Genomic DNA, 25,203 nt, shown 5'->3' with positions numbered 1-25,203 from the left:
TAGACTAGTAAGGGGGAAAAAATGCAAAGAATGAAGGCAAATAAGTGCTCAGATGGTAGATTCCTTAGGCTCCTATATGATGCACAGCTTGGTGGACATGCGACTCCACTGCTTTTCTTCTGGACACCTTGACCATGTTTGGAGAACTCTGCTTCAAACCCTATAGTTCCCTCACCTCCCCTTTCTTAGGCAGAGGAACTCTTGCCTTACTACCACAGACTTCCTTTAGTTTCCCTCCCTTCAAGGGAAGGACCACAAACAGCCTGTCATTGAACTGTTAAATTAGGTAATCTACAGTTTACCAATAAGCTACTGCCATGTAATATCAGAAACTTGGTAATATTTCCCATGTGCAAGAAAATTTCAATTAATTTCAACAACTCTTTTCACTTCAGAAATGATGAAAATAGAAGCTGTAAGAGAGTAATGACTTGTCCAAGGAGATGAAGGTGGCCAGATTGTAACTGAAGTATGGGACCCTACTGCTCCCTTAAATCCAAGGCCACCTTGAATCAGAGGGATAAATATTTCAATAAAGTCCATATCAGATTCTAATTAAATTTCCTCTTAACAATACACATATTACCTTCACGGTGCTGGAAGCATTTTCCCTCTTCTAGTGAAACTATTTACTAGCAATGAAATAATGGGAACAACTGGCAAAAACCATCTACAAATTAAAGATTCAATAACAAAGCAGAAACACAGAAATATTTAAAAGTGCAGGAGAAAAATAAATATTCATTTTACTAAACCTGTAACATTCAGTAAGGTCAATGGGAACAATATAACACATGTAAAACCTCACTACAATTTCTTTTTTGAGACAGTAACTTGTTGAGAGCTATAGACATTTACTTGCGAAGTTCAACTATAACTTTAGGAATGGTTTACTTCAAGCATATGAAAAATAGCTTCTGACTAATGGAAAAGCAAGTCTCTCACATTTCCCTCAATTTTTAAAAAGCCAGATATCCATTACTTTTGTTTTCAGTGATAGTTATCATTGATTAAGAACACTGAATAACCACAGATAAACAGGAAAAAATATCTACATACATACCTGGATTGGCTCCTGCTGTTTAAAGACAGGCCCAAGTTCAGGTAGAATTAACTTAACATATTCTTCTTTGGTACATTCTTCAGCAATGAGTAGCACATTGGGCAAAACAAAAGGTACCATGTCAGGGTTTACAAACTCTGAAGTCAAACAAGGCAAAATTCTCTGCACAATCACACGCTGAAAAGCAAAAATGTTTTCTTAAAATTAATCTTTATATCAGGTTTTTAGTATTAACATTGAAGTTAAGCATCTAACACCTCCAATCCTTTGGGGTAAAGTGACTACATAATTGATAGTTGAAACTTGGACACTTTTGAGAATAAAATATTACTATTGCTAATTATGCCAGGAAAAAAGACATAACCTGGGAACATTACAGAGAAAGGGGGAAATATGGTCACTCTTTAGGAAAACTTTCCTAATTAGTCTTCATTAATATAGTTCTCCTCTTAATTTCTTCATTACTTATGATTCATATCCCATATTGTAAATTATCATTAATGCCATCTACATTTACTAAAAGGGCCTTGAAAACAAGGACAATATTTTGTTTCCCATTTATTCTCCAGGGCGTCTAGGTTAAGGGCTAGACAAACAGTATATAACCAATGACTATCTGATAGATTAAACAATGGAATTATTTTTACAAAGGAATTAGCTAGTTTTCCAGACAGTGGCTTTTTCGGCATTCATTAAGATTTTTAGACTACGTTATCCTCACAATTTACTAAGCCAGGAAGGGAGAGTAGAACTGGAGAGACTATTATCATACCGAAGTAACCCCTTAACTGCTAGTGAGACAGTGATTTCCACAACAGTTTACAACTTCTTTTCTGATGTTTAATGTCGAAGTGCTGACAGAATGTGGTCCACTAGAGAAGGGGATGGCAAACCACTTCAGTATTCTTGCCTTGAGAACCCCATGAACAGTATGAAAAGGCAAAAAGATAGGACACTGAAAGAGGTACTCCTCAGGTCGGTAGGTGCCCACTATGCTACTGGAGATCAGTGGAGAAATAACTCCAGAAACAATGAAGGGATGCAGCCAAAGCAAAAACAACACCCAGCTGTGGATGTGACTGGTGATGGGAGCAAGGTCTGATGCTGTAAACAGCAATATTGCACTGGAACCTGGACTGTCAGGTCCATGATTCAAGGCAAATTGGAAGTGGTCAAACAGGAGATGGCAAGAGTGAATGTCGACATTCTAGGAATCAGTGAACTAAGATGGACTGGAATGGGTGAATTTAACTCAGATGACCATTATATCTACTACTGAGGGCAGAAATCCCTTAGAAGAAATGGAGTAGCCATCATAGTCAACAAAAGAATCCAAAATGCAGTATTTGGATGCAATCTCAAAATTGACAGAATGAACTCTGTTCGTTTCCAAGGCAAACAATTCAATATCATGGTAATCCAAGTCTATGCCCCAACCAGTTACACTGAAGAAGCTGAAGTTGGACGGTTCTATGAAGACCTACAAGACCTTTTAGAGCTAACACCCAAAAGAGATGTCCTTTTCATTATAGGGGACTGGAATACAAAAGTAGGAAGTCAAGAAACACCTGGAGTAACAAGCAAATTTGGCCTTGGAATACAAAATGAAGCAGGGCAATTAATAGAGTTTTGCCAAGAAAATGCACTGGTCATAGCAAACACCCTCTTCCAACAACACAAGAGAAGACTCTACACATGGACATCACCAGATGGTCAATACTGAAATCAGACTGATTATATTCTTTGCAGCCAAAGATGGAGAAGCTCTATACAGTCAGCAAAAACAAGACCAGGAGCTGACTGTGGCTCAGATCATGAACTCCTTATTACCAAATTCAGACTTAAATTGACAAAAGTGGGGAAAACCACTAGACCATTCAGGTATGACCTAAATCAAATCCCTTACAATTATACAGTGGAAGTGAAAAACAGATTTAAGGGATTAGATCTGATAGACAGAGTGCCTGATGAACTATGGACGGAGGTTTGTGACACTGTACAGGAGACAGGGATCAAGACTATCCCCAAGAAAAAGAAATGCAAAAAGGCAAAATGGCTGTCTGAGGAGGCCTTACAAATAGTTGTGAAAAGAAGAGAAGCCAAAAGCAAAGGAGGAAAGAAAAGATATACCCATTTGAATGTAGAGTTCCAAAGAACAGCAAGGAGAGATAAGAAAGCCTTCCTCAGCAACCAATGCAAAGAAATAGAGGAAAACAATAGAACAGGAAAGACTAGTAAGAAAATTAGAGTTACCAAGGGAACATGTCATGCAAAGATGGGCACAATAAAGGACAGAAATGGAATGGACCTAACAGAAGCAGAAGATATTAAAAAGAGGTGGCAAGAATACACAGAAGAACTATACAAAAAAGATCTTCATGACCCAGATACTCACGATGGTGTGATCCTAGAGCCATACATCCTGGAATGTGAAGCCAAGTGGGCCTTAGTAAGTATCACTATGAACAAAGCTAGTGGAGGTGATGGAATTCCAGTTGAGCTCTTTCAAATCCTGAAAGATGATGCCATGAAAGTGTTGCACTCAATATGCCAGCAAATTTGGAAACCTCAGCAGGTGCCATGGGACTGGATAAGGTCAGTGTTCATTCCAATCCCAAAGAAAGGCAATGCCAAAGAATGCTCAAACTACCACACAATTGTACTCATCTCACACGCTAGTAAAGTAATGCTCAAAATTCTCCAAGCCAGGCTTCAGCAATACGTGAACCGTGAACTTCCAGATGTTCAAGCTGGTTTCAGAAAAGGCAGAGGAACCAGAGATCATATTGCCAACATTTACCGGATCATCAAAAAAGCAAGAGAGTTCCAGACAAACATCAATTTCTGCTTTATTGACTATGCCAAAGCCTTTGACTGTGTGGATCACAATAAACTGTGGAAAATTCTGAAAGAGATGGGAATACCAGACCACCTGACCTGCCTCTTGAGAAACCTATATGCAGGTCAGGAAGCAACAGTTAGAACTGGACATGGAACAACAGACTGGTTCCAAATAGGAAAAGGAGTACGTCAAGGCTGTATATTGTCACCCTGCTTATTTAACTTCTATGCACAGTACATCATGAGAAACACTGGGCTGAATGAAGCATAAGCTGGAATCCAGATTGCTGGGAGAAATATCAATAACCTCAGATATGCAGATGACACCATCCTTATGGCAGAAAGTAAAGAAGAACTAAAGATCCTCTTGATGAAGGTGAAAGAGGCTTAAAGCTCAACATTCAGAAAACGAAGATCATGGCATCTGGTCCCATCATTTCATGCCAAATAGATGGGGAAACAGTGGAAACAGTGGCTGACTTTATTTTGGGGGGCTCCAAAATCACTCTAGATGGTGCTTGCAGCCATGAAATTAAAAGATGCTTACTCCTTGAAGCGAAAGTTATGACCAACTTAGACAGCATATTAAAAAGCAGAGACATTACTTTGTCAACAAAGGTCTGTCTAGTTAAGGCTGGTTTTTCCAGCGGTCATGTATGGATGTGAGAATTGGACTATAAACAAAGCTGAGCTCAGAAGAATTGATGCTTTTGAACTGTGGTGTTGGAGAAGACTCTTGAGAGTCCCTTGTACTGCAAGGAGATCCAACCAGTCCATCCTAAAGGAAATCAGTCCTGAATATTCATTGGAAGGGCTGATGTTGAAGCTGAAACTCCAATATTTTGGCTACCTGATGTGAAGAGCTGACTCATTTGAAAAGACCTTGATGTTGGGAAAGACTGAAGGCAGGAGGAGAAGGGGACAACAGAGGATGAGATGGTTAGATGGCATCATCAACTCAAAGGACATGAGTTTGGGTAGACACCGGGAGTTGGTGATGGACAGGAAGTCCTGGCATGCTGTGGTTCATGGAGTCGCAAAGAGTCAGACACCACTGAGCGACTCAACTGAACTGAATCCTTCTAATTGTTTTATCCTATTTAATTATTTTTCCACCATGTAAAAAAGATCCACTACACTTTTATGACTTCAGTCGATAGCCTTTTAGACATTTATGTACCCTTGGCAAAAGTTACGTTTTGGGGAAAGTGTTATTATAGTGAAGTCAAAGTAAATTTTAAATGCTAAACTCCTGACTACAATAACAAACTGATCAACAACAAACCTTAGGCTTCCCTGGTGGCCCCAGTGGAAAAGAACCCACCTACCAAGGTAGGAGATATGAGCTCGTTCCCTGATGCAGAAAGATCCCACCTGCCACAGAGCAACTAAGGCCGTGCACCACATCTACTGAGCCTGTGCTCTGCAACAAGAGAAGCGACCGGAACGGGAAACCTGCGCATCACAACTAGAGAGCAGCCTTTGCTTGCTACAAGTAGAGGAAAGCCCATGTAGCAACCAAGACCTAGCACAGCCAAAATACATACATACAACTCCTCTCTACAAACAAGTGGAAGACCATTTGTTTAAAAAAACAACAAACCTTAGGCAGTTTTGGCAGAACCTTTGGCAGTCCTTTGAAAAACTGTGATTTCTGAAGGTTATCTCTTTGGAATAAGGTATCAAAATATTGCAGTGTTACTGCACCGACATCATCAAAGAAGGGAATCTAAAAACAGAAAAGTAAAATTATTTTGATAAATATTGAAATACTTCTCATATGTGAAATTGACACAGTATGGTGAAAAAAAATACTCAGAAACATTTAGCAAAATGCTTAAGATAACTTAATAAAATTCTAATTGTAAAAATCAGAATAAAATAATAAATTACTTCTCTTTTTGAAGTCAATTTTTCAGAATCAGAATCTGAACTGACTACACAATAACATTTACTTTATGTAACTAGTAAAATAGTGAAAGATTAACTAAAATATCTTGAGGCCATAAACAGTACCATTTATGAAAACCCATGCTTATATGAGTGAATTAAGAGGGTTATGAACTCTTAGCATGTCTAGAACTTCTGCATGCCCAATTATAACTATTATGTCTCTTTATCTGAAATCTTAACTTTATATCAGAGCACTTATATCATAAATTGTTTAATTCCTTAAGATTAAAGGACACTGAGTATTTAATACACTCACGAATACAGATGTTATCTGGGGACTATATATTAAATCTTCAGAAGCTTTTAATCAACTTTAACTCATTTTTTGTCCCTCCATCTAAGGCAGGAATTAATACATACTCACCTTTGTCATTTGATCTGCATCTGGTCTTACAGTTGGAGTTACATTTAATAGTAGTTTCACATGTTCACGGACTTCCTCAGGTATATTTGTAAGTGAACTAGATGCTAAACGACTCAACTGTTCAAAAGTAATAATGTTAAATATGAATATAAAATATTCAAAAGATATACATTTATATTGTGAACAGTCCATTTAAATCTTTTTGAAATTTACTAACTGTATTTTTAGACTGAACAAACTACTGTTGCAAGATAACTAAAACATGTCTTTTAATACCTGAAATTGTCTCTATTCCTAAAGCAAAATGCCCATTATTTTAGGCCATATTTCAATTTTCACTCTAGTAAATAAATGCCATGATTAAAGTTGTAGTAACAAATATTAATCCTAAGAATTACTTTTGTTAAGCTGACTTTATGAAAACAAAATATGAGACACTCCTCCCAGTTTAGAGAATTTTCTGAACATATTTTAGAAAAATATACTAAGAAACACTTAATACATTTTTTAATGCAAGCAAATATTTAAAGGCAAATACCTGATCCAATTGTCTGCTGAAACTCTTGTAAATATCTTGCTTGTTAACTTCAAATACAGGTTTCCCTTTATTAAATACAGCATACATGACAGTTCCTAAAGAGTACATATCACTGGCTGTTTCACAGGTCACAGAAAGTATATATTCAGGAGCCAAATATTCAGGATTTGGAAGACACAATGATGGCAAATTTGGGTCCCATTCTTTACATGGAAACTTAGGCTATAAAAGGATAGAAAAATGATCACATGGATTAAATATGTCAAAGCAAACCACTGTCAAGTACTAACAATTGAGTTTTAAATTCATACTCAGTCATGCAAGTAAAAATGTCACCAAGACTTTCAATTCTAAATTTTCCCAAATCCCAAAACTACAACATGCATGAAACAAGCTAAGAGATAGAATAAGAACTCTTATATCTTTGAGATTATTGGCACTCTCTTCCAGAAAACAAATTATCAGTATACTATATGATGCATTTTGAATGTGGGAAGGTATGGCCTATGTTTTCTGATACAGGCTTCAAACTTACGAGCTCAAGTAGATTATGGTTGTTTGAAACCTTGTTCTTTCACTAATGAGCTATGTGATTTAATTAACAGGTTCAAAAGGCTGTTGTAAAATTAAACAAATGTATGGAAAACAGGCCCAGCACAATGCCTGATCCACAGTATATCTCAACCAATACTAATTCTTTCTGCTTCCCCTAACAATGTTTACTTATATTACAAATATATCTTAGGTCAAATCATGGTTTCTTTAACAACTACATAGTAAAAATTTGAAATATTGCAGTGTTTTCCTAAGTATAAATAGGTAGGTTTCATAATCACTAAGTAACAGGTGCTTTTTAGCCAGAAAAACTGGGTTCAAATCTTAGCACTACAGCTTACCACCTGCCTAAACTTAAAGCAGGCTAGTTCATTCTATGAGTCTAACTTGGTCATCTGTATTATTCCTATACCTCACTGAGTTGTTGCAAGGATAATAAGTAAATACACAGGTAGTGTTTAGAAAGAGCTTCAGTAAACATTAGCCATGACTGTCACTGCTATTGTTGCTATCATGCTCCCTAAACAAGATTCTGTGGTTCAGTAAGTTGGGGAAACACTGCTAAATTCACAGTTTGTTCCTGTACCTGACATTCTGAGGGGGAAAAAAACCTACCTAACCCAAAAGTGCTTTAGCACTTTCTTCTCAAGTAACATTACCATGGAATTAGTGTACTGAATATTTGTAGGTACAATGAACGTTAGAAATTTTCTATAAAGCTATAAATTTAAACATACCATTGTACCACAAAGCCTATTTATACACATGTATCAGACTTCCCAGGTGACGCCAGTGGTAAAGAATCTGCCTACCAATGTAGGAGACACAAGAGACGCAGGTTAGATCCCTGGGTCGGGAAGATCTCCTGGAGGAAGAAATGGCAACCCACTCCAGTATTCTTTTCTGAAAAATCCCATGGATGGAGGAGCCTGGCATACTGTAGTCCATGGGGTCACAAAGAGTTAGACACAACTAGGCAACTATGTGCAGGCTTCTCTGTCCTCTACTATCTATCTACTCTCAAACTCACGTCCACTGAGTTGGTGATGCCATCCAATCATCTCATCATCAGACATATAAATTCTCTAATCTATTTCAGATGCAATTTAAAAATTTCCAGAGCTTTAAAAAAATTAGAAGAATAAAACCTTTATTACCTCTTGTTCAGAAGGATTGGTTGATGATACACAAAAATCAAAGCCCATTATTTTCCAGGCTCCACTTTTATTCAAAATTATATTTTCAGGTGTAATATTTCCATGAACCATTTTCACACTGCTGTGCAAAAATGACAAACCTTCAGAAACCTGTAAATGGGAATAAAAGGTATTTTTACATTCAAGTACATTAATAAATGTCTCATAATAATCAAATTTGCTGCTTCTCCCAATAAAAATTTTTACATATCAGGTTATTAAATGCAAAAGTATAGAGAAAGTTGCCAGAGCATTCTAAGCATTAGTAAGAAAAACTCCCAAAACAGAGAGCAACCACTTACTTAAGTTCCTTTCTACATACACAAAAGCAAAAGAAAAGACTTTGTGTCCCAAATTTATTCAGTTCCTGAGCTTGAAAAATGAGAGAATCTGGTTTCTGAGTTAACAGACAGTAAATATCAAGAAATACCTTTGTAAATTTGATTCTAATTCTTAATTTTTATACTTACACTCCACATTGAAATTAAGTTTTTCTTAGTATTGTGTTCAGTTTTCAAACTGATGTTCACTCATTCTTACTTTGAATTAATATTTCATAATTTTATATTGTGCCTGAGATCACCATGGTATTTGTTAACAAAAAGTGAAGACTGGATTTGAAAGGACCAACCATACCAAGTTTTGGAAAGGTGAAAAAATATGTAACTTTTATACTGCAATGGGAATGCAAAATGGTATTACCATTTCTAAAACAGTCTTTCATTTTCTCAGAAGATGAACTATATACATACTGTTTGATTTAGTCACCCCACTCCCTGGTAATTAACCAAGAGAAGTGAAATTAAATGTCCATCAAGAACATGTACATGAATATTCATAGCAGCTTTATTCACAATTGCCCAAAACTGTAAACAACCCAAATGACCGTCAATGAGTGAATGGACAAGCAAACTATGGTATAGCCATTCTATGGACTACTACTCAGCAATAAAAAGAAGTACTGATACGCACAACTATATGAATGAATATCAAAATAATTTGATTGACTGAAAGAAGCCCAGCCAAAAACACAGTACATATTGTATGATTTCATTTAGAAAATTCTAGAAAATATAAACTGATTCATAGTGACAGAAAGCAGGTCAGTGGTTTTCTGGGATGAGAGACAGAGGTAGTAAGCAGCAAGAGGTAAGGATTACAACAGGTATGAGGACACTCTGGAGGGTCATGGATACGTACATTATTTTGACTGCAGTGATGGTTCTACCTAGGAACTTAATAACTGTGTATTTTTAAATATGTGAAGTTTACTGTACGCTAATTAATTATACCTTAATAAAGCTGTTAAAAATAAAGAACAAAATTATCTCTGTCCTCCAAAACAAAGAATCTACTGTATAAATTTACTCTATAAAGCTGAAGATATTTTGATAAGTAGGGGAAGGAAATCAGCAAAAGTGGAATGGACTTATGAGATGCATTCTGAAGGTTTAAAACTCAAAAACATAAAAAAGGAACCACACACCCACCAGTCAACAAGTGCTCTTCTCCAAAGGTTACTAATGTTATGTTTCATACGTTAAAAATACAATTTAAGCCTAACAATAAACCGTAGAGAAATTCTAGAACATAGAAATGATTTTTAAATTACTAAAAAGATGCAAAGGTTTACATAAAGCAGTTTATATGGCTAAATTTGAAATGGGTATAAAAATACTTTTGAAGGAAAATATTCCATCCACACGAAGAATAAAAATACATACCTGAAGCAAACCATATTTGGTTTCTACATCATAAAGTTTATAATCCTTAATGTCTGGAGACACAGGGGAAGGTAGATTTTCCCAGTTACCCAGAACATTGGCTAAACTGGCAAAAACTGGTTCCGTGCAAAATGCCAAGCAGTCCCTATTTTAAAAGAAGAAAAATATGAGTGGTCCTGTTTAACTACCAAGAAGGTAGACAAGTTTAGATTTATTTTCACTATTACTATAACAAACTGGTGGCTCAGATGGTAAAGCCTCTGTCTACAATGCGGGAGACTCGGGTTCGAACCCTGGGTTGGGAAGATCCCCTGGAGAAGGAAATGGCAATCCACTCCAGTACTATTGCCTAGAAAATCCCATGGACAGAGGAGCCTGGCAGGCTGCAGTCTATGGGGTCGCAAAGAGTCGGACACGACTGAGTGGCTTCACTTCACTTCACATAACACACTTAGACTAACAGAGCAAAGTCAGGAAGCTCTGTATATGAATTACACTGGATAATTACCACTGTGCTTTTTGAATAATTGATATTCTTTATGGAAAACCAATAAATTAATTTAGAATACTGTTATATTACCCTTATTTCTAAGGCTATAACTTTCAGAATATGCTCACAGGAAACTATAGACTTCCCAGATGCTTCTGGAGCAAGAGTCGTCAGGACATAGCTTGAGCTCACACAAGCCGACCACATTTCTTTTTTTCACTGTTAAGAACAAATATCTGGATGGGGAAGGGGGGGCGGTCCCTGAATTATGTCACTTGAGACCTTTGTGAGTTGTTGGAGCCCTGGGAGGGCACATTATTTTTGCATCTTTCGTACTGTCTTTTGCACCTAGAAACAATGTGAATACCTTTTTGTTCTTGCTTGGGAAACATGGTATCCCGTGGGGCCTCCTCTGGTACTTTGTAAGCTCTGGTACTTATCCTCCATAGCACACTGCTAGGAGAGGTGTGCATGCTGAGTGCTGGCCAGGGGCTGGGGGGTGTCCTATTTCTGGGTGGTGAGTGGGTGGGAGTGTCCAGGAGTCTCTGGCGTAGGCGTGGGTCAGCAGTGGCCTGCTGCAGGGTTGGGAGCACTGAGCAGTGCCTGCATGGGACCTTTTGAAGAAAGTCACCTTCATCTTTATTATCTTCTAACTCCACCATAGTTTGGCCCCAGATAAATAAGAGAGAGGGAACACAGCCCCACCCAAAACAGAAAATTAAAGATTTACTAAGAATGGCCCCACCCATCAGAACAAAGCCCAGTTTTCCCCCTCAGTCAGTCTATCCCATCAGGAAGCTTCCATAAGCCTCTTATCCTTCTCCATCAAACTGAAAACCACAACCACAGAAAACTAACCAATCTGATGACATGGAACACAGCCTTGTCTAACTCAGTGAAACTATGAGCCATGCCTTGAAGGGCCACCCAAGACAGACGGGTCATGGTGGAGAGTTCTGACAAAATATGGTCCACTGGAGAAGGGAATGGCAAACCACTTCAGTATTCTTGCCTTGAGAACCCCATGAACAGTACGAAAAGGCAAAAAGACAGGACACTGAAAGATAAACTCCCCAGGTCGGTAGGTGCCCAATATGCTACTGGAGGTCAGTGGAGAAATAACTCCAGAAAGAATGAAGAGACGGAGCCAAACCAAAAACACCCAGTTGTAGATGTGACTGGTGATGGAAGTAAAGTCCAGTGCTATAAAGAGCAATAATGCATAGGAACCTGGAATGTTAGGTCCATGAATCAAGGCAAATTAGAAGTGGTCAAACAGGAGATGGCAAGAGTGAACATCGACATTTTAAGAATTAGCGAACCAAAATGGACTGGAATGGGTGAATTTAACTCAGATAACCATTATATCTAATACTGTGGGCAAGAATTCCTTAGAAAAAAATGGAGTAGCCATAATAGTCAACAAAAGAGTCCGAAATGCAATACTTGGATGCAATCCCCAAAATGACAGAATGATCTCTGTTCACTTCCAAGGCAAACAATTCAATATCACAGTAATCCAAGTCTATGCCTCGACCAGTAATGCTGAAGAAGCTGAAAAGTTGAACGGTTCTACAAAGACGTACAAGACCTTCTAGAGCTAACACTCAAAAAAGATTTCCTTTTCAATAGGGGACTGGAATGCAAAAGTACGAAGTCAAAAAATACCTGGGGTAACAAGCAAATTTGGCCTTGGAGTACAGAATGAAGCAGGGCAAAGGCTAATAGACTTTTGCCAAGAGAATGCACTGGTCATAGCAAACACCTTCTTCCAACAACACAGAGAAGACTCTACACATGGACATCACCAGATGGTCAATATTGAAATCAGATTGATTATATTCTTTGCAGCCAAAGATGGAGAAGCTCTATACAGTCAGCAAAAACAAGACCAGGAGCTGACTGTGGCTCAGATCATGAACTCCTTAGTGCCAAACTGAGACTTAAATTGAAGAAAGTAGGGAAAACCACTAGACCATTCGGATATGACCTAAATCAAATCCCTTACATTTATACAGTGGAAGTGAGAGTCAAGGGATTAGATCTGATAGACAGAGTGCCTGATGAACTATGGACAGAGGTTTGTGACACTGTACAGAAGGCAGGGATCAAGACCATCCCCAAGAAAAAGAAATGCAAAAAGGCAAAATGGTTGTCTGAGGAGGCCTTACAAACAGCTGTGAAAAGAAGAGAAGTTAAAGGCAAAGGAGAAAAGGAAAAATATACCCATTTGAATGCAGAGTTCCAAAGAATAGCAAGGAGAGATATAGGAAAGTCTTCCTCAGTAATCAATGCAAAGAAATACAGAAAAACAATAGAATGGGAAAGACTAGAGATCTCTTCAAGAAAATCAGAGATACCAAGGGAACATTTCATGCAAAGATGGGCTCAATAAAGGACAGAAATGGAATGGACCTAACAGAAGCAGAAGATATTAAAAAGAGGTGGCAAGAATACACAGAAGAACTATACAAAAAAGATCTTCATGACTCAGATAACCACGATGGTGTGATCACTCACCTAGAGCCAGACATCCTGGAATGGGAAGTCATATGGGCCTTAGAAACCATCACTATGAACAAAGCTAGTGGAGGTTATGGAATTCCAGTGGAGCTATTTCAAATCCTAAAAGATGATGCTATGAAAGTGCTGCACTCAATATGTCAGCAAATTTGGAAACTTCAGCAGTTGACACAGGACTGAAAAAGGTCAGTGTTCATTCCAATCCCGAAGAAAAACAATGCCAAAGAATGCTCAAACTACCGCACAATTGCACTCATCTCACATGCTAGTAAAGTAACGCTCAAAATTCTCCAAGCCAGGCTTCAACAGTATGTGAACTGAGAACTTCCAGATGTTCAGGCTAGATTTAGAAAAGGCAGAGGAACCAGAGATCAAACTGCCAACATCCGATGGATTATCAAAAAAGCAAGAGAGTTCCAGAAAAACATCTACCTGTGCTTTATCAAGTAGGCCAAAACCTTTGACTGTGTGGATCACAATAAACTGTGGAAAATTCTGAAAGAGATGGGAATACCAGACCACCTGACCTGCCCCCAGAGAAATCTATATGCAGTTCAGGAAGCAACAGTTAGAACTGGACACGGAACAATAGACTGGTTCCAAACAGGAAAAGGAGTACGTCAAAGCTGTATATTGTAACCCTGCTTACTTAACTTATATGCCAAGTATATCCTGAGAAACACTGGGCTGGATGAAGCCCAAGCTGGAATCAAGATTGCAGGGAGAACTATCAATAACCTCAGATATGCAGATGACAGAAAGCAAAGAAGAACTCAAGGGCCTCTTAATGAAAGTGAAAGAGGAGAATGAAAAAGTTGGCTTAAAGGTCAACATTCAGAAAACTAAGATCATGGCACCTGGGCCCATCACTTCATGGCAAATAGATGGGGAAACAATGGAAACAGTGACAGACTTTATTTCTGGGGGCTCCATAATCACTGCAGATGGTGACTGCAGCCATGAAATTAAAAGAGGCTTGCTCCTTGGAAGAAAAGTTATGACTGACCTAGACAGCATATTAAAAAGCAGAGACATTACTTTGCCAACAAAGGTCTGTCTAGTCAAAGCTACGGTTTTTCCAGCAGTCATGTATGGACATGAGAGTTGTACTATAAAGAAAGCTGAGCACTGAAGAATTGATGCTTTTGACTTGTGGTATTGGAGAAGGCTCTTGAGAGTCCCTTAGACTGCAAGAAGATCCAAACAGTCCATCCTAAAGGAAATCAGTCCTGAATATTCATTGGAAAGACTGATGTTGAAGCTGAAACTCCATACTTCGGCCACCTGATTGGAAGAACTGACTCATTGAATAGACCCTGATGCTGGGAAAGACTGAAGGCAGGAGGAGAAGGGGACGATGAGCATGAGATGGTTGGATGGCATCAACAACTCAATGGACACAAGTCTGAGTAGACTCCGAGAGTTGGTGACGGACAGGGAAGCCTGGCGTGCTGCAGTCCACTGGGTCGCAAAGAGTAGGACATGACTGAGCTACTGAACTGAGCTGAACTGACTGGAAGTGACTATGGAGCCCACGTGCAGAGGATCAACAAGCCTCCCCCAGGTTGCCGAGGGGCCAGGAGATACGATGTTCTGTTCAGAGCACGGCCCATGGACACACCTGGAGCTGAGGGAGCTCACTAGAAGGTCCGTGTAGAAGATTTCAGGGCCAGGCAGTTACGTCCAGATGCTGGTCGGAGTAACTGGCCTCATGACAACCTCAATCTCAGAGCAGCTTCATTTTTATCTATCATTTGTAAAGGTGTCCCAAGTTTCCAATTTTTAAAATTAGCATTCTGAATTTTTTTTTTTTGGTATTGCTTTGCGCATACTGCACGGCTTATGGCATCTTAGTTCCCAGACCAGGGACTGAACTTGGGCCACCAGCATTAGAAGCTCAGAGTCTAACCACTGGACAGCCAGGGATTTCTCTATTGTTTTTTGATTATAAGAATGTGAGAAATTCAGAAAATGTTAGATACTAACATTCAATAAGCCTTGTAGACTAATGATCAAGTACTCAAGTTCTGAAGACAAATACTCAACTTCAAGTCCCAGCATCCTTATTCTTTGTTGGTCTCACTTAGACACTTTGAGTCTCACTTTGTCCATTTGTAAAATGGTGATGCAAGACCACCATGAAGGGTTACCGTGAAGATCAAATGCATGTGAAATACATAACATGCTGACTAAAATATAAGCTCAATAATTGCTTACAATTGCTACTGTAATTACCAAGTGTCTGAGATTTCAAGTGCTAACATTTCATGCCTTAGGGCTTTTAGGCTATGGTAAGCGACCCCATGGATTGTAGCCTACCAGGCTCCTCCCTCCATGGGATTCTCCAGGCAAGAGTACTGGAGTGGGTTGCCATTGCCTTCTCCAGGGGATCTTCCCGACCCAGGGATCGAACCCGGGTCTCCTGCATTCCAGGCAGACACTGTAACCTCTGAGCCACCAGGGAAGCCCCAATGAAGAACTGTAAGGCAGCGTAGTAACAAAGCTATCCCAAGCCTCTGCACCTAGACAGTGACTGCTAAACGGCAAACATGCCTTCTGCTATTCCATCTGTCAGTAGTACTGAGTAACTTTTTTTTTTTCACCTTGAACTATTTTTCAAATGAAAGCATATGCAGAAGTTCAATATGTATAAGAGATAAAGACAGAGCTGCTTAGGTTGAAGGAGGAGCTTACACTGTCCTGCCAGCTCAGTTATCATGAAAGATAATGATCCTGATCTTGCTCTTCACTCCCTCACTAAGCTTATTAACACAGCGGACACCAGGCTTTCACTGAACTGTACTGGAGGAAAACTGCTCAAATACTCATAGGGTTTGAATACAATATTCAGTGATTCCCAGGACTCATTTATTGTAGCAACTCTAATTTTTTTCCTTTGTTGTCTTGTCCTCAGAATCATCCTTGGCCATATCAATATTCATGATTATTCTTCAGGTTTGAAGCCCCTATTATCTTTCATGAATATTTATTTCCATCGTCATTACAAACAGTTACACACCAGAAGCACCATAGCCCATCTCAAGGACCATCTTACCCACCCACAGGTATTTACTAACCATTCATTTCCTACCTTCTACTACCACCACCTGATCTAGCTTCCCAGTAACTTTATTCAACAAGTCTGAAGTATTCAGTCTTGACTACACTTTACCCCTTTCTTTCTCCCTACTGCCTCAACAATCATCCTTACTACTCTTTACTGAGCAAACACTTACTAACCCTGCAGTTACCATCACAGGTTTCTTTTACTCTCTTGCTTCTGTCAGAAGCTGAAGCAACAATACAAAATCCAAGACTTCATAAACTCACGTCTAAAGACATAATATACTTAATCTTGCTCTTTTTATTTTTCAACATTCAAGAATATCCCTTCATAGCCCTCTTATAGTAACTCCTCATTCTTTTATCCACTACTTATCTATGATCCACGTTCTACCTGAAAAAAAGTAAAGTTCATTTAACATGAATGATCTCATTTCCCTACACTTTACCTCAGTATATTAGTGATTCATAATATACTCCTGAAATTTCCTTTTAGTTCCTTCTATGGGACTTGATTCACATAATGATGTCTTCTCTACCGGGTTCCTTTCTAGCTTCCAAACTGCCATCCTACTGAAATTACTGAGTATCACTAATAACTTCTCCCTAGCCAAATGCAATGGTCCTTCTCAGCCTGTCTTTCCTTTTTATTAGGTGGGCTTCTCTGGTGGCTCAGAGGTTAAAGTGTCTGCCTGCAATGTGGGAGACCTGGGTTCGATCCCTGGGTTGGGAAGATCCCCTGGAGAAGGAAATGGCAACCCACTCCAGTATTCTTGCCTGGAGAATCCCATGGATGGAGGAGCCTGGTGGGCTACAGTCCATGGGGTCGCAAAGAGTCGGACACGACTGAGCGACGTCACTCTCACTTTCACTTTCTCCAGTGTTAGGGAGTCCTTTCTTCCCTTATTTGGCTCCCATAACACACTGCCAATTTTCTCCTGCCATACAACACGTATGGCATTTCTCCTCCAGTTTCTTCCCCTGGCCTTCTTTCCCCTTTCCAAGTTCTGTCATCACTACTCTGCTCTTTTGACTCACACTCCTGAAATTCATTTTTTTTATGGTTTTAGTTACTGCCTCTATGTTACTAGGGCTTCCCTTGTGGCTCAGCTGGTAAAGAATCCATCAACAATGCGGGAGACCTGGGTCTGATCCCTGGGTTGGGAAGATCCCCTGGAGAAGGGAACAGCTTCCCACTCCAGTATTCTGGACTGGAGAATCCCACGGACTGCATAGTCCATGGGGTAGCAAAGAGTCGGACACGACTGAGCGACTTTCGCCACCACCATGTTATTCACCTCCATAGACATCACCAGCTCTGAACTTTTGTCTGGCTTACTGTTCTACAGCACATTTCTTTTGGATGATTCCAGTGCCATTTCCATATTATTAAGTTATTAAAAACTGAAGTTACTTTTTTCTTCCATTACGTGTTCCTATTTCCATCAATGCTACTGTAATTTTTACACCTAGACATGAAAATGCCTTAAAGTAACCTCTAAATTATCTCTCTTCATGAATGCCAATAAAGCCCAGGTTCTGCAATATTTAAATCAGTATAAGGGGAGCTGCAGGGTCAGAGATAGTGGAGTAACTGAGGGCTACGGGCTGACATACAGACCTAGTAAAAAGTTAAACACCCAGAACAGTACTACCTGGAACACACATAAAAACAACCTCTGAACACTGAATCAATGAAAAGGGCACAATGAATTCTAGTAAATTAACAAGAACCACTTCTTTCAGGCAGGGACTTCTCTTGTAGCTTCCATTTGGAGTAATGTAGTCTTGAGCATAGAATAAACACACACAGACTCATGGCAAATGTAGGGAAAACTCTTAGTAATACTTCAAAAAGAGATATACACATAGCACATGCAAGTAAATTTTAAATAAGTAATTAATCCATAAGAACTCAACACTCAAAGTTTATAAAAATTTTTCACTAAAAGTATGTTGCATAGATAGAATGCAAATATAAAGGGTTTTATTAAAATTATTTTTTTAGGAAGTCTCCAATATAAGTTTTCATAAAAATTTACCTGGATTCTTCTAAAGGATGCTGGACAGTAAGAAGTCGAGGGTGTCGCAGTCGAGTTAACTGTTGGACTCCTCGTTTTAGAGAATCGATGATTTGATCCTTTTCAAATTTTTGATATTTGTCAATTAGCTTTTTATCAAAGACAAAAACAGCCACTTCCTAATAAAAGAAATGTGTAATTTTAATCAAGAATATATAAAAGTAATAAAATTTGAGCTATGCATTATCTACAAACGCGTAATGCTATGCAAATTTTAGCACCATTGTAATACTTTTCTGATATCAAAAAGTTGGTTTCTTCATGATTACTAAATTTAAAGATTTTTAAAGGTGTAAGAGTCAGGCTTCCCAGTTGGTGCAGTGGTAAAGAGTACACCTGCCAATGCAAGAGACACAAGAGACATGGGTTTAATACCTGGGTTGGGAAGATTCCCTGGAGAAGGAAATAACAACCCACTCCAGTATTCTTGCCTGGGAAGTCCCATGGATAGAGGAGGTTGGTGGGCAACAGTCCACGGGGTCTCAAAAGGGTCAGACACAACTTAGTGACTAAAAAACAACAAAATGTGATATATGCCTCCAGGAAACTATTTGAGTGAGAGCTTCAAATAGCACTTACATATATACTGCCTTTATAAGTTAGCCTGGCATACACACACACACACACACACACACACACACAATATTAGCTCTTTTGATTAGTTTGAGACACAGAACAAACAGGAGCTAAGAACCTTATGTAATATTATTTTGAACTAAAAACAAATGACCTAAAAGTTCAAGCTCCTATCTCACTATTCATGCGTACAATCTTATTTTAGTAAATGTTCTAACACATTTTAAAATGCATCTAATTTAAATGTGTTAATTTTTTCAAGATGTTTTAATTCTTTAAAAAAAGATGTGATTTCTGGGCTCCTACGGATTTACCTCTCTGAAGGAAGAACACTACAGTTCATAAAGAAAAGAAACAACACACTCTCTGAGGCATCCATTCATTGTCTTAGGTCAAAGATGAAAGATTTCAGATCAGAATAGGTTATCAACTATCTTAAAATATTTTCTTTGGTCCAAATAGTTAATTAAAATTAGCCAATATCAACAAAGTAGTGACTAGTTAACTCAATTTTAGGCCTCATATTGATTTTCTAAAAGAAAACTTAGACTGTACCTCAAAACTTTTCAACAGAATAGATTATCACCTAATCCCTAGTTTGCGTCTTGCTTCTACTACTTCACTATACTACCCCCTCTGGTAACACATATCACCTGTATAAAATTCCTATCCTATCTATGTTTATATAACCATTTTAATTCTAAATATGCTACCCTGTAAAAAGACTAAGTCAGTTTCAAAGCTATAAGAGAAATATAGCAGAATAAACTCTAAGCCCAGCAATTATCTACTAGACATTACAAGAGTTATTTTATAGCATCTCTAGAAAGAGATTGTAGAAAGACTAACGGTTAGGAAGTAAGAGCTGCTTTAAACAAACACTCAAAAAGGAAACTAAATAATACTTATGACTAAATAGTAGCTTCAAGTGCTAATAAACTATAATTGAAGCTCTATCCATTTCTACATGTTTACATGTTGTATTTGGTTAAGTTTATCTAGATAATAACTTTTTAAAATCTTAATGGCTCATTTTATATACAAAACTAGCCTAAGAACTTTATTTTACTATAAAATATACACATGCCATGAAGATTCTCAGGAAATCTTAATTTCACTTTCCTAAATTATTCACTATGAGCTACTTCTTCAATGAATGTCTTTCAAAAATAATAAAGAGCAGCAGAAATTGGTTCTTGGAAGCATAAAGACAGAATAATAATACAGATGTCCAATCAGGTACAACGAAAGCACAAGTAACCAGGCACAAGTAACTTTGTATTTACCAAGTCTTCTTATCTTGCTGTATTCCAGGTTTCATAAATATGTTCTTTTTTCATCAGTTTCTAAGTGCTGTTCTAACAACTCTTCTCAGAGGGTTTCAAACATTTAAGTTAAAAATTTTTAAGTTGTATGTAATCTGAAAATTTTAATTAATCATCTACTAATGTGAACTTGAAATAACCAATCCTAGGAAAAAATACATAGATATCCCTCAAGGGGATATGTATACAAACCCTGAAAATACTAATATAAGGACTCTTTTTACTTGGAAATACTGCTGTGTTTTTTGTGGGTTTTTTTTTAATACAATGTGAAATTATGATACTTTTTGAAAATCATGTAAAAACAGTAAAACGTGAGGAAATGGAGGAAAGATGAAGATGTAAACTTTAAATGCAATAGTTTGAATATCATAGTATTTATTTCACTGCCATGTAACAAGAGAAAACACTTCCCTATTTTTAACTATTAAAAAAAGGTATAAGAATCTCCTAGCCCAAAGTATCTTACCTGATGTTTACCTCGAAGTCAAATTTAAGATCATACTTTGTGCTATAACGGAGAAGGCAATGGCAACCACTCCAGTACTCTTGCCTGGAAAATCCCATGGATGGAGAAGCCTGGTAGGCTTGTAGTCCATGGGGTTGCAAAGAGTCGGATACGACTAAGCGTCTTCACTTTCACTTTTCACTTTCATGCACTGGAGAAGGAAATGGCAAACCACTCCAGTGTTCTTGCCTGGAGAATCCCAGGGACGGGGAAGCCTCATGGGCTGCCATCTATGGGGTTGCACAGAGTCAGACACGACTGAAGCAACTTAGCAGCAGTAGCAGCAGCATTGTGCTATAAGGGCTGCCCTGGGGGCTCAGACAGTAAAGAATCTGTCTGCAATGTGGGAGACCCAAGTTCAATCCCTGGGTCAGGAAGATCCCCTGGAGAAGGGAATGGCTATCCACTCCAGTATTCTTGCCTAGAGAATCCCATGGACAGAAAAGCCTTGCGGACTACAGTCCATGGAGTCACAAAGAGTTGGACACGACTGAGTGACTAACACTTTCACTTCACTTTCATTCTGCTATAAAATACTACAATCAAGTACACTATATGCTAAGTGAAAAAAAGCTGAGACGGTAGGCAAGATTCCTTCAGCCTCAATGTCACTTTACGGGGCAAGAAAAGGACAAAGAAGAGTATCCTTTTCCATTATTTTTCTCCCAGTTTCTCTAAAATCAGCACTGTTCAACAGAACTTTCTGTGATGATAGAAAGTTCTATACCTGCATTGTCCAATATGGTAATACTAGCCACAGGTGGCTATGCAGCATTTGAAATGTGATCAGTGCAACAACAGAAAAACTAAATTTAATCTTAATCTTAATTAATTGAAAAAGCCATACGTATTGTATGGCTACCAATATTGTATTAAGTACAGCTCTATATTATCTATTTTCTCTGATTCTCTTTTAATAAATATGAGGCTCCTGAAAAAAGAATTAACATTTTTCAATTAAGGGAGAAATTCAAATGAGGCTTCAGTGCCAAGCTAGTTAAGACACTCAGCTCTTCCTTAAGTAACCAGTCAGCATTCCAGACAGGATACTCAGAGTTCTGACCTCTGAGGTTTGAAAGAGGCAAAGAAAGAAAATTCAAAATCATATCCACAGAGACCAATGATATATTCTAAAACTACCTTTTTCCTCAAAGCAATAATTTTGTCAGAAAAAAAAAAAAAAGGAGTATAGTTTCATAAGAGAACTCAGTTCTGAAAGTTAGCCACTGAGAAATGCTATATTAACGTGCAATATCTAAGCAATCATCTACTATTTGTGCCTGGTTCTCACGTTCTATGGCAAAAACAGAAGCTCCAATAGTAACAGAGGGTTTCAGCATATGAACTAATGATATAAACACAAACACCCTGAACACTTTTGATTAAGGACAAAGACACATTATGTTATCGCATTCTTAATAATGCAAAATTTAGTAAATGTGGTACTCTTTCACTTTTCCTTTATATAACTGATTACAAAAGCAATTTGTACTGGCATTGGAGGTTGGTCATTTACATAACTTCATGATCTCATTCATAGCTTTCTAAGTAGTCAATACTCAAGGAACCATTATTTTTTGGATGAGCTGCTGGTAAAAGTGAAAACAATGTTCAAAAATGATCAATCAATATCTAAGGTATAGATCAACTTTGGACTTAAGGACTTCCAACCAAATGGCAATAAAAACAAGATTTAAGGTCAGGTACAAAACACATACCAGCAATCTAACACAGGACCAAGACGACTCCTTCATAAAAGGATAACCAAAGCCAATTCAGTCTTTAATATACTTATTTGGGAATAATCTGATTTTGGAAAAGTCATAATGCATACCCACAATTATACAATTTTGATACTTATTGGAAAATATGTGTAATAAACCCCACATGTCTTAAAGTCTGTATGTTTCACATATAGGGAAGTGAAGTACTTTTGGAAACTAATTTTTTCTTTTTAAAGAATATATTTCCACACAGGTTTTAAATCTGGAGATTTTCCAATTCTTCAACAATTCCAAAAGAAAGTGGTTAGTAAATTCTAACAATCCTCCACATTTCTCAGAACTATCTGTTGGTTTCTTAACTTAATAAAAATACAACTCGAACTACTCTTCACTAAAAGAACAGTCTCCAAATAACTTTTAAATCAATATGCCCCAAAACATACTACTGATTATATCCCACAAATGTATCACCCTTTGATGGTAAAAACCACCAGGTTAATAAACATGAAAAAATATTACAGAAGTCCATTTCCTAGAAGGCTGTAGAAGAAAAGAGGGAAGTAAGAGTGCTTAAAAAAAGAATGCACTTAACAGTAGAAAAGTTTCTTCTTGATAAAGATAAAAGGAACAGGGGAATTTTTATTCTAAAACATTTTGCTAAATATCTAATATACTCATTTGCTCAACTGATATGTTTATGTTATTAAGTAAACAAAATTAAATCACAAGATGAGCTGATACATCAAATAATGTATTTGTAACTAGGACATTCAAGGGCATGTTTAAAAGCATTTGTTTTTCTATGACTTCCTTGGATGAATGAAATGACGACTAAAGAACTGATTACTTTCAGCATTTCTTAAAATAAAAGTACATACATGCACGGTATGGTCATCATTAGCATGTGTGTTACTTTTCCAGCTGAACTCTAAATTAAAACTTACCTGCTTTGTTGACTTTTTTGTGCCATTAAAAATCTTCCAAGCTAGCCCACTGCCACCACTGGCAATGTGTCGACCAACATCAAATTCTCTAGTGACAGGATTTCCCATCACAGCGCTAGTGACGTCAGCTGTTACTTTTGTAACAGTACTCTTCAACTTATTTAGCATGGACTCCATGGCTGCAGTTCTGGGTAGTTACAGTTACCTAGAAACATAGAAGTATAGGAGAGCACTGATCATTGGTTCTTCCTTCTTTAAGCACTTACTCATTACTTAGTTTAAAAGTGTAATATACCCCAAACAACAAGCAAAACAATCCTACAGAGACAAAGTTTTGCCTTCAGAGAACCCAATATACTTGAGTCTAGGAGCCAAACTGTGCTTCAACCTTAACTGTCACAGACTAATAAGAGAAAAGACACAGTCACACTTGACACTAATGTGAACGCTGCTCAACTATATAATAATGGTGCATACTGTAAGACCCTTTAAGACTTGAATTGGTACAGAGGGTCTGAATCTTTCTTCTCAGTAAAAATAACTATATAAAACCTGAAAGGCTCTACTGTTATATTAAACTATATCAGCTGGAAATCTGAATCTACAAAAGGAATGGAGGACTCTAAAAGTAAAAATTATTCAGGTATATAAAAAACTTATCTTACATTATCTCTAAAAGATAGCTAATCATTTAAAGCAAAAATAGCAAAAATGTATTGCACTTATATGTAAAAGTAAAAATATGACAAGACAAACCAAGGATAAGAGAGGGGAAGTGAAAGCATATTTTTGAAATATTCTTATATGTGAGGTAGTATAATATCATTTGAAGTTAGACTGTGGCACATTAAAGACATATTACAGACCCTAGAGCAATACCTAAAATAATAAAGAGACAAACCTAAACAGCCAATAGTGGAAATTAAATGGAACCCTTCAGGAAACTGAGTTAATTTTTTAAAAAATAGGAAAAGAAGAAAACAAAGAACAAATGTGAAATAGAAAGTAAGTAACAAGACAGAGTTAAGTCCAACCATATAAATAACTACATTAGATGTAAATGATTTAAAGCCCTGTTAAATGACTGAGACTATCAAACTATATTAAAAAAGCAAGACTCAATTATACACTGTTTACAAGAAACCCACTTTACAGGATGAGTTAAAAGTTTAAAAATGGGGACTTCCCTGGTGGTTCACTGGTTAAGACTTTGGGCTTCCACTGGTCAGGGAGCTGGATTCCACATGCTGCAACTAAGTTTAAAAATGTGAAAATAGGAGCTGGAGTGGCTATATTAATAACAGACAGAACAGGCTTCAAGACAAAGAAGGACACTTCACAGTGACAAAGTTGTCAATTCTCAAGAAGATATAACAATCCTAAATGTGTAAATATTGAACTAAGAGAGCTTCAAAATAAATGCAGCGAAAACTAATAGAACTGAAGGAAGAAACAGACAAATCTTCAAGTGTATCGGGACTTCACAGATTTGTTCTTAGTGGCTGATGGACAGAAAGACCAAAAAGATAGAAAATCAGTAAGGACGTAGAAGTCCTGAACACTGGAGATGTGGGTTCAGTCCCTGGGTCAGGAAGATCCCTTGGAGAAAGAAAATGGCAACCCATTACAGTATTCTTGCCTGGGGAATCCCGTGGACAGAGGAGCCTGGTGGGCTATAGTTCATGGGATCACAAAAGAGCAGGGCACGACTTAGAGACTTAACAACAACAACAAA

The 25,203-nt window shown here is 37.7% G+C and overlaps 1 protein-coding gene across 1 annotated transcript in view; it reads right to left on the bottom strand.

Annotated features, from left to right (window-relative positions):
- Nucleotides 1-23,645, bottom strand: part of SCYL2 (SCY1 like pseudokinase 2) — a 41,090-nt gene extending 17,445 nt beyond the window's left edge. Inside the window, exons 1-8 of the mRNA XM_052640136.1 lie at nucleotides 23,469-23,645; nucleotides 18,353-18,510; nucleotides 10,235-10,379; nucleotides 8,472-8,621; nucleotides 6,760-6,981; nucleotides 6,222-6,338; nucleotides 5,508-5,633; nucleotides 1,064-1,240 (exon numbers count right to left, since the gene is read on the bottom strand). Of these exons, the coding sequence (XP_052496096.1) occupies nucleotides 1,064-1,240; nucleotides 5,508-5,633; nucleotides 6,222-6,338; nucleotides 6,760-6,981; nucleotides 8,472-8,621; nucleotides 10,235-10,379; nucleotides 18,353-18,510; nucleotides 23,469-23,645 (1,272 nt within the window). The remainder of the gene's footprint in view (nucleotides 1-1,063; nucleotides 1,241-5,507; nucleotides 5,634-6,221; nucleotides 6,339-6,759; nucleotides 6,982-8,471; nucleotides 8,622-10,234; nucleotides 10,380-18,352; nucleotides 18,511-23,468) is intronic.
- Between the last annotated feature and the right edge of the window lie 1,558 nt (nucleotides 23,646-25,203).

This window comes from Budorcas taxicolor, chromosome 5 (genome assembly GCF_023091745.1).
Source record: "Budorcas taxicolor isolate Tak-1 chromosome 5, Takin1.1, whole genome shotgun sequence".
Taxonomy (NCBI): domain Eukaryota; kingdom Metazoa; phylum Chordata; class Mammalia; order Artiodactyla; family Bovidae; genus Budorcas; species Budorcas taxicolor.
The sequence above is the reverse complement of the archived record's forward strand: the minus strand, read 5'-3'. Positions and strand labels throughout refer to the sequence as shown.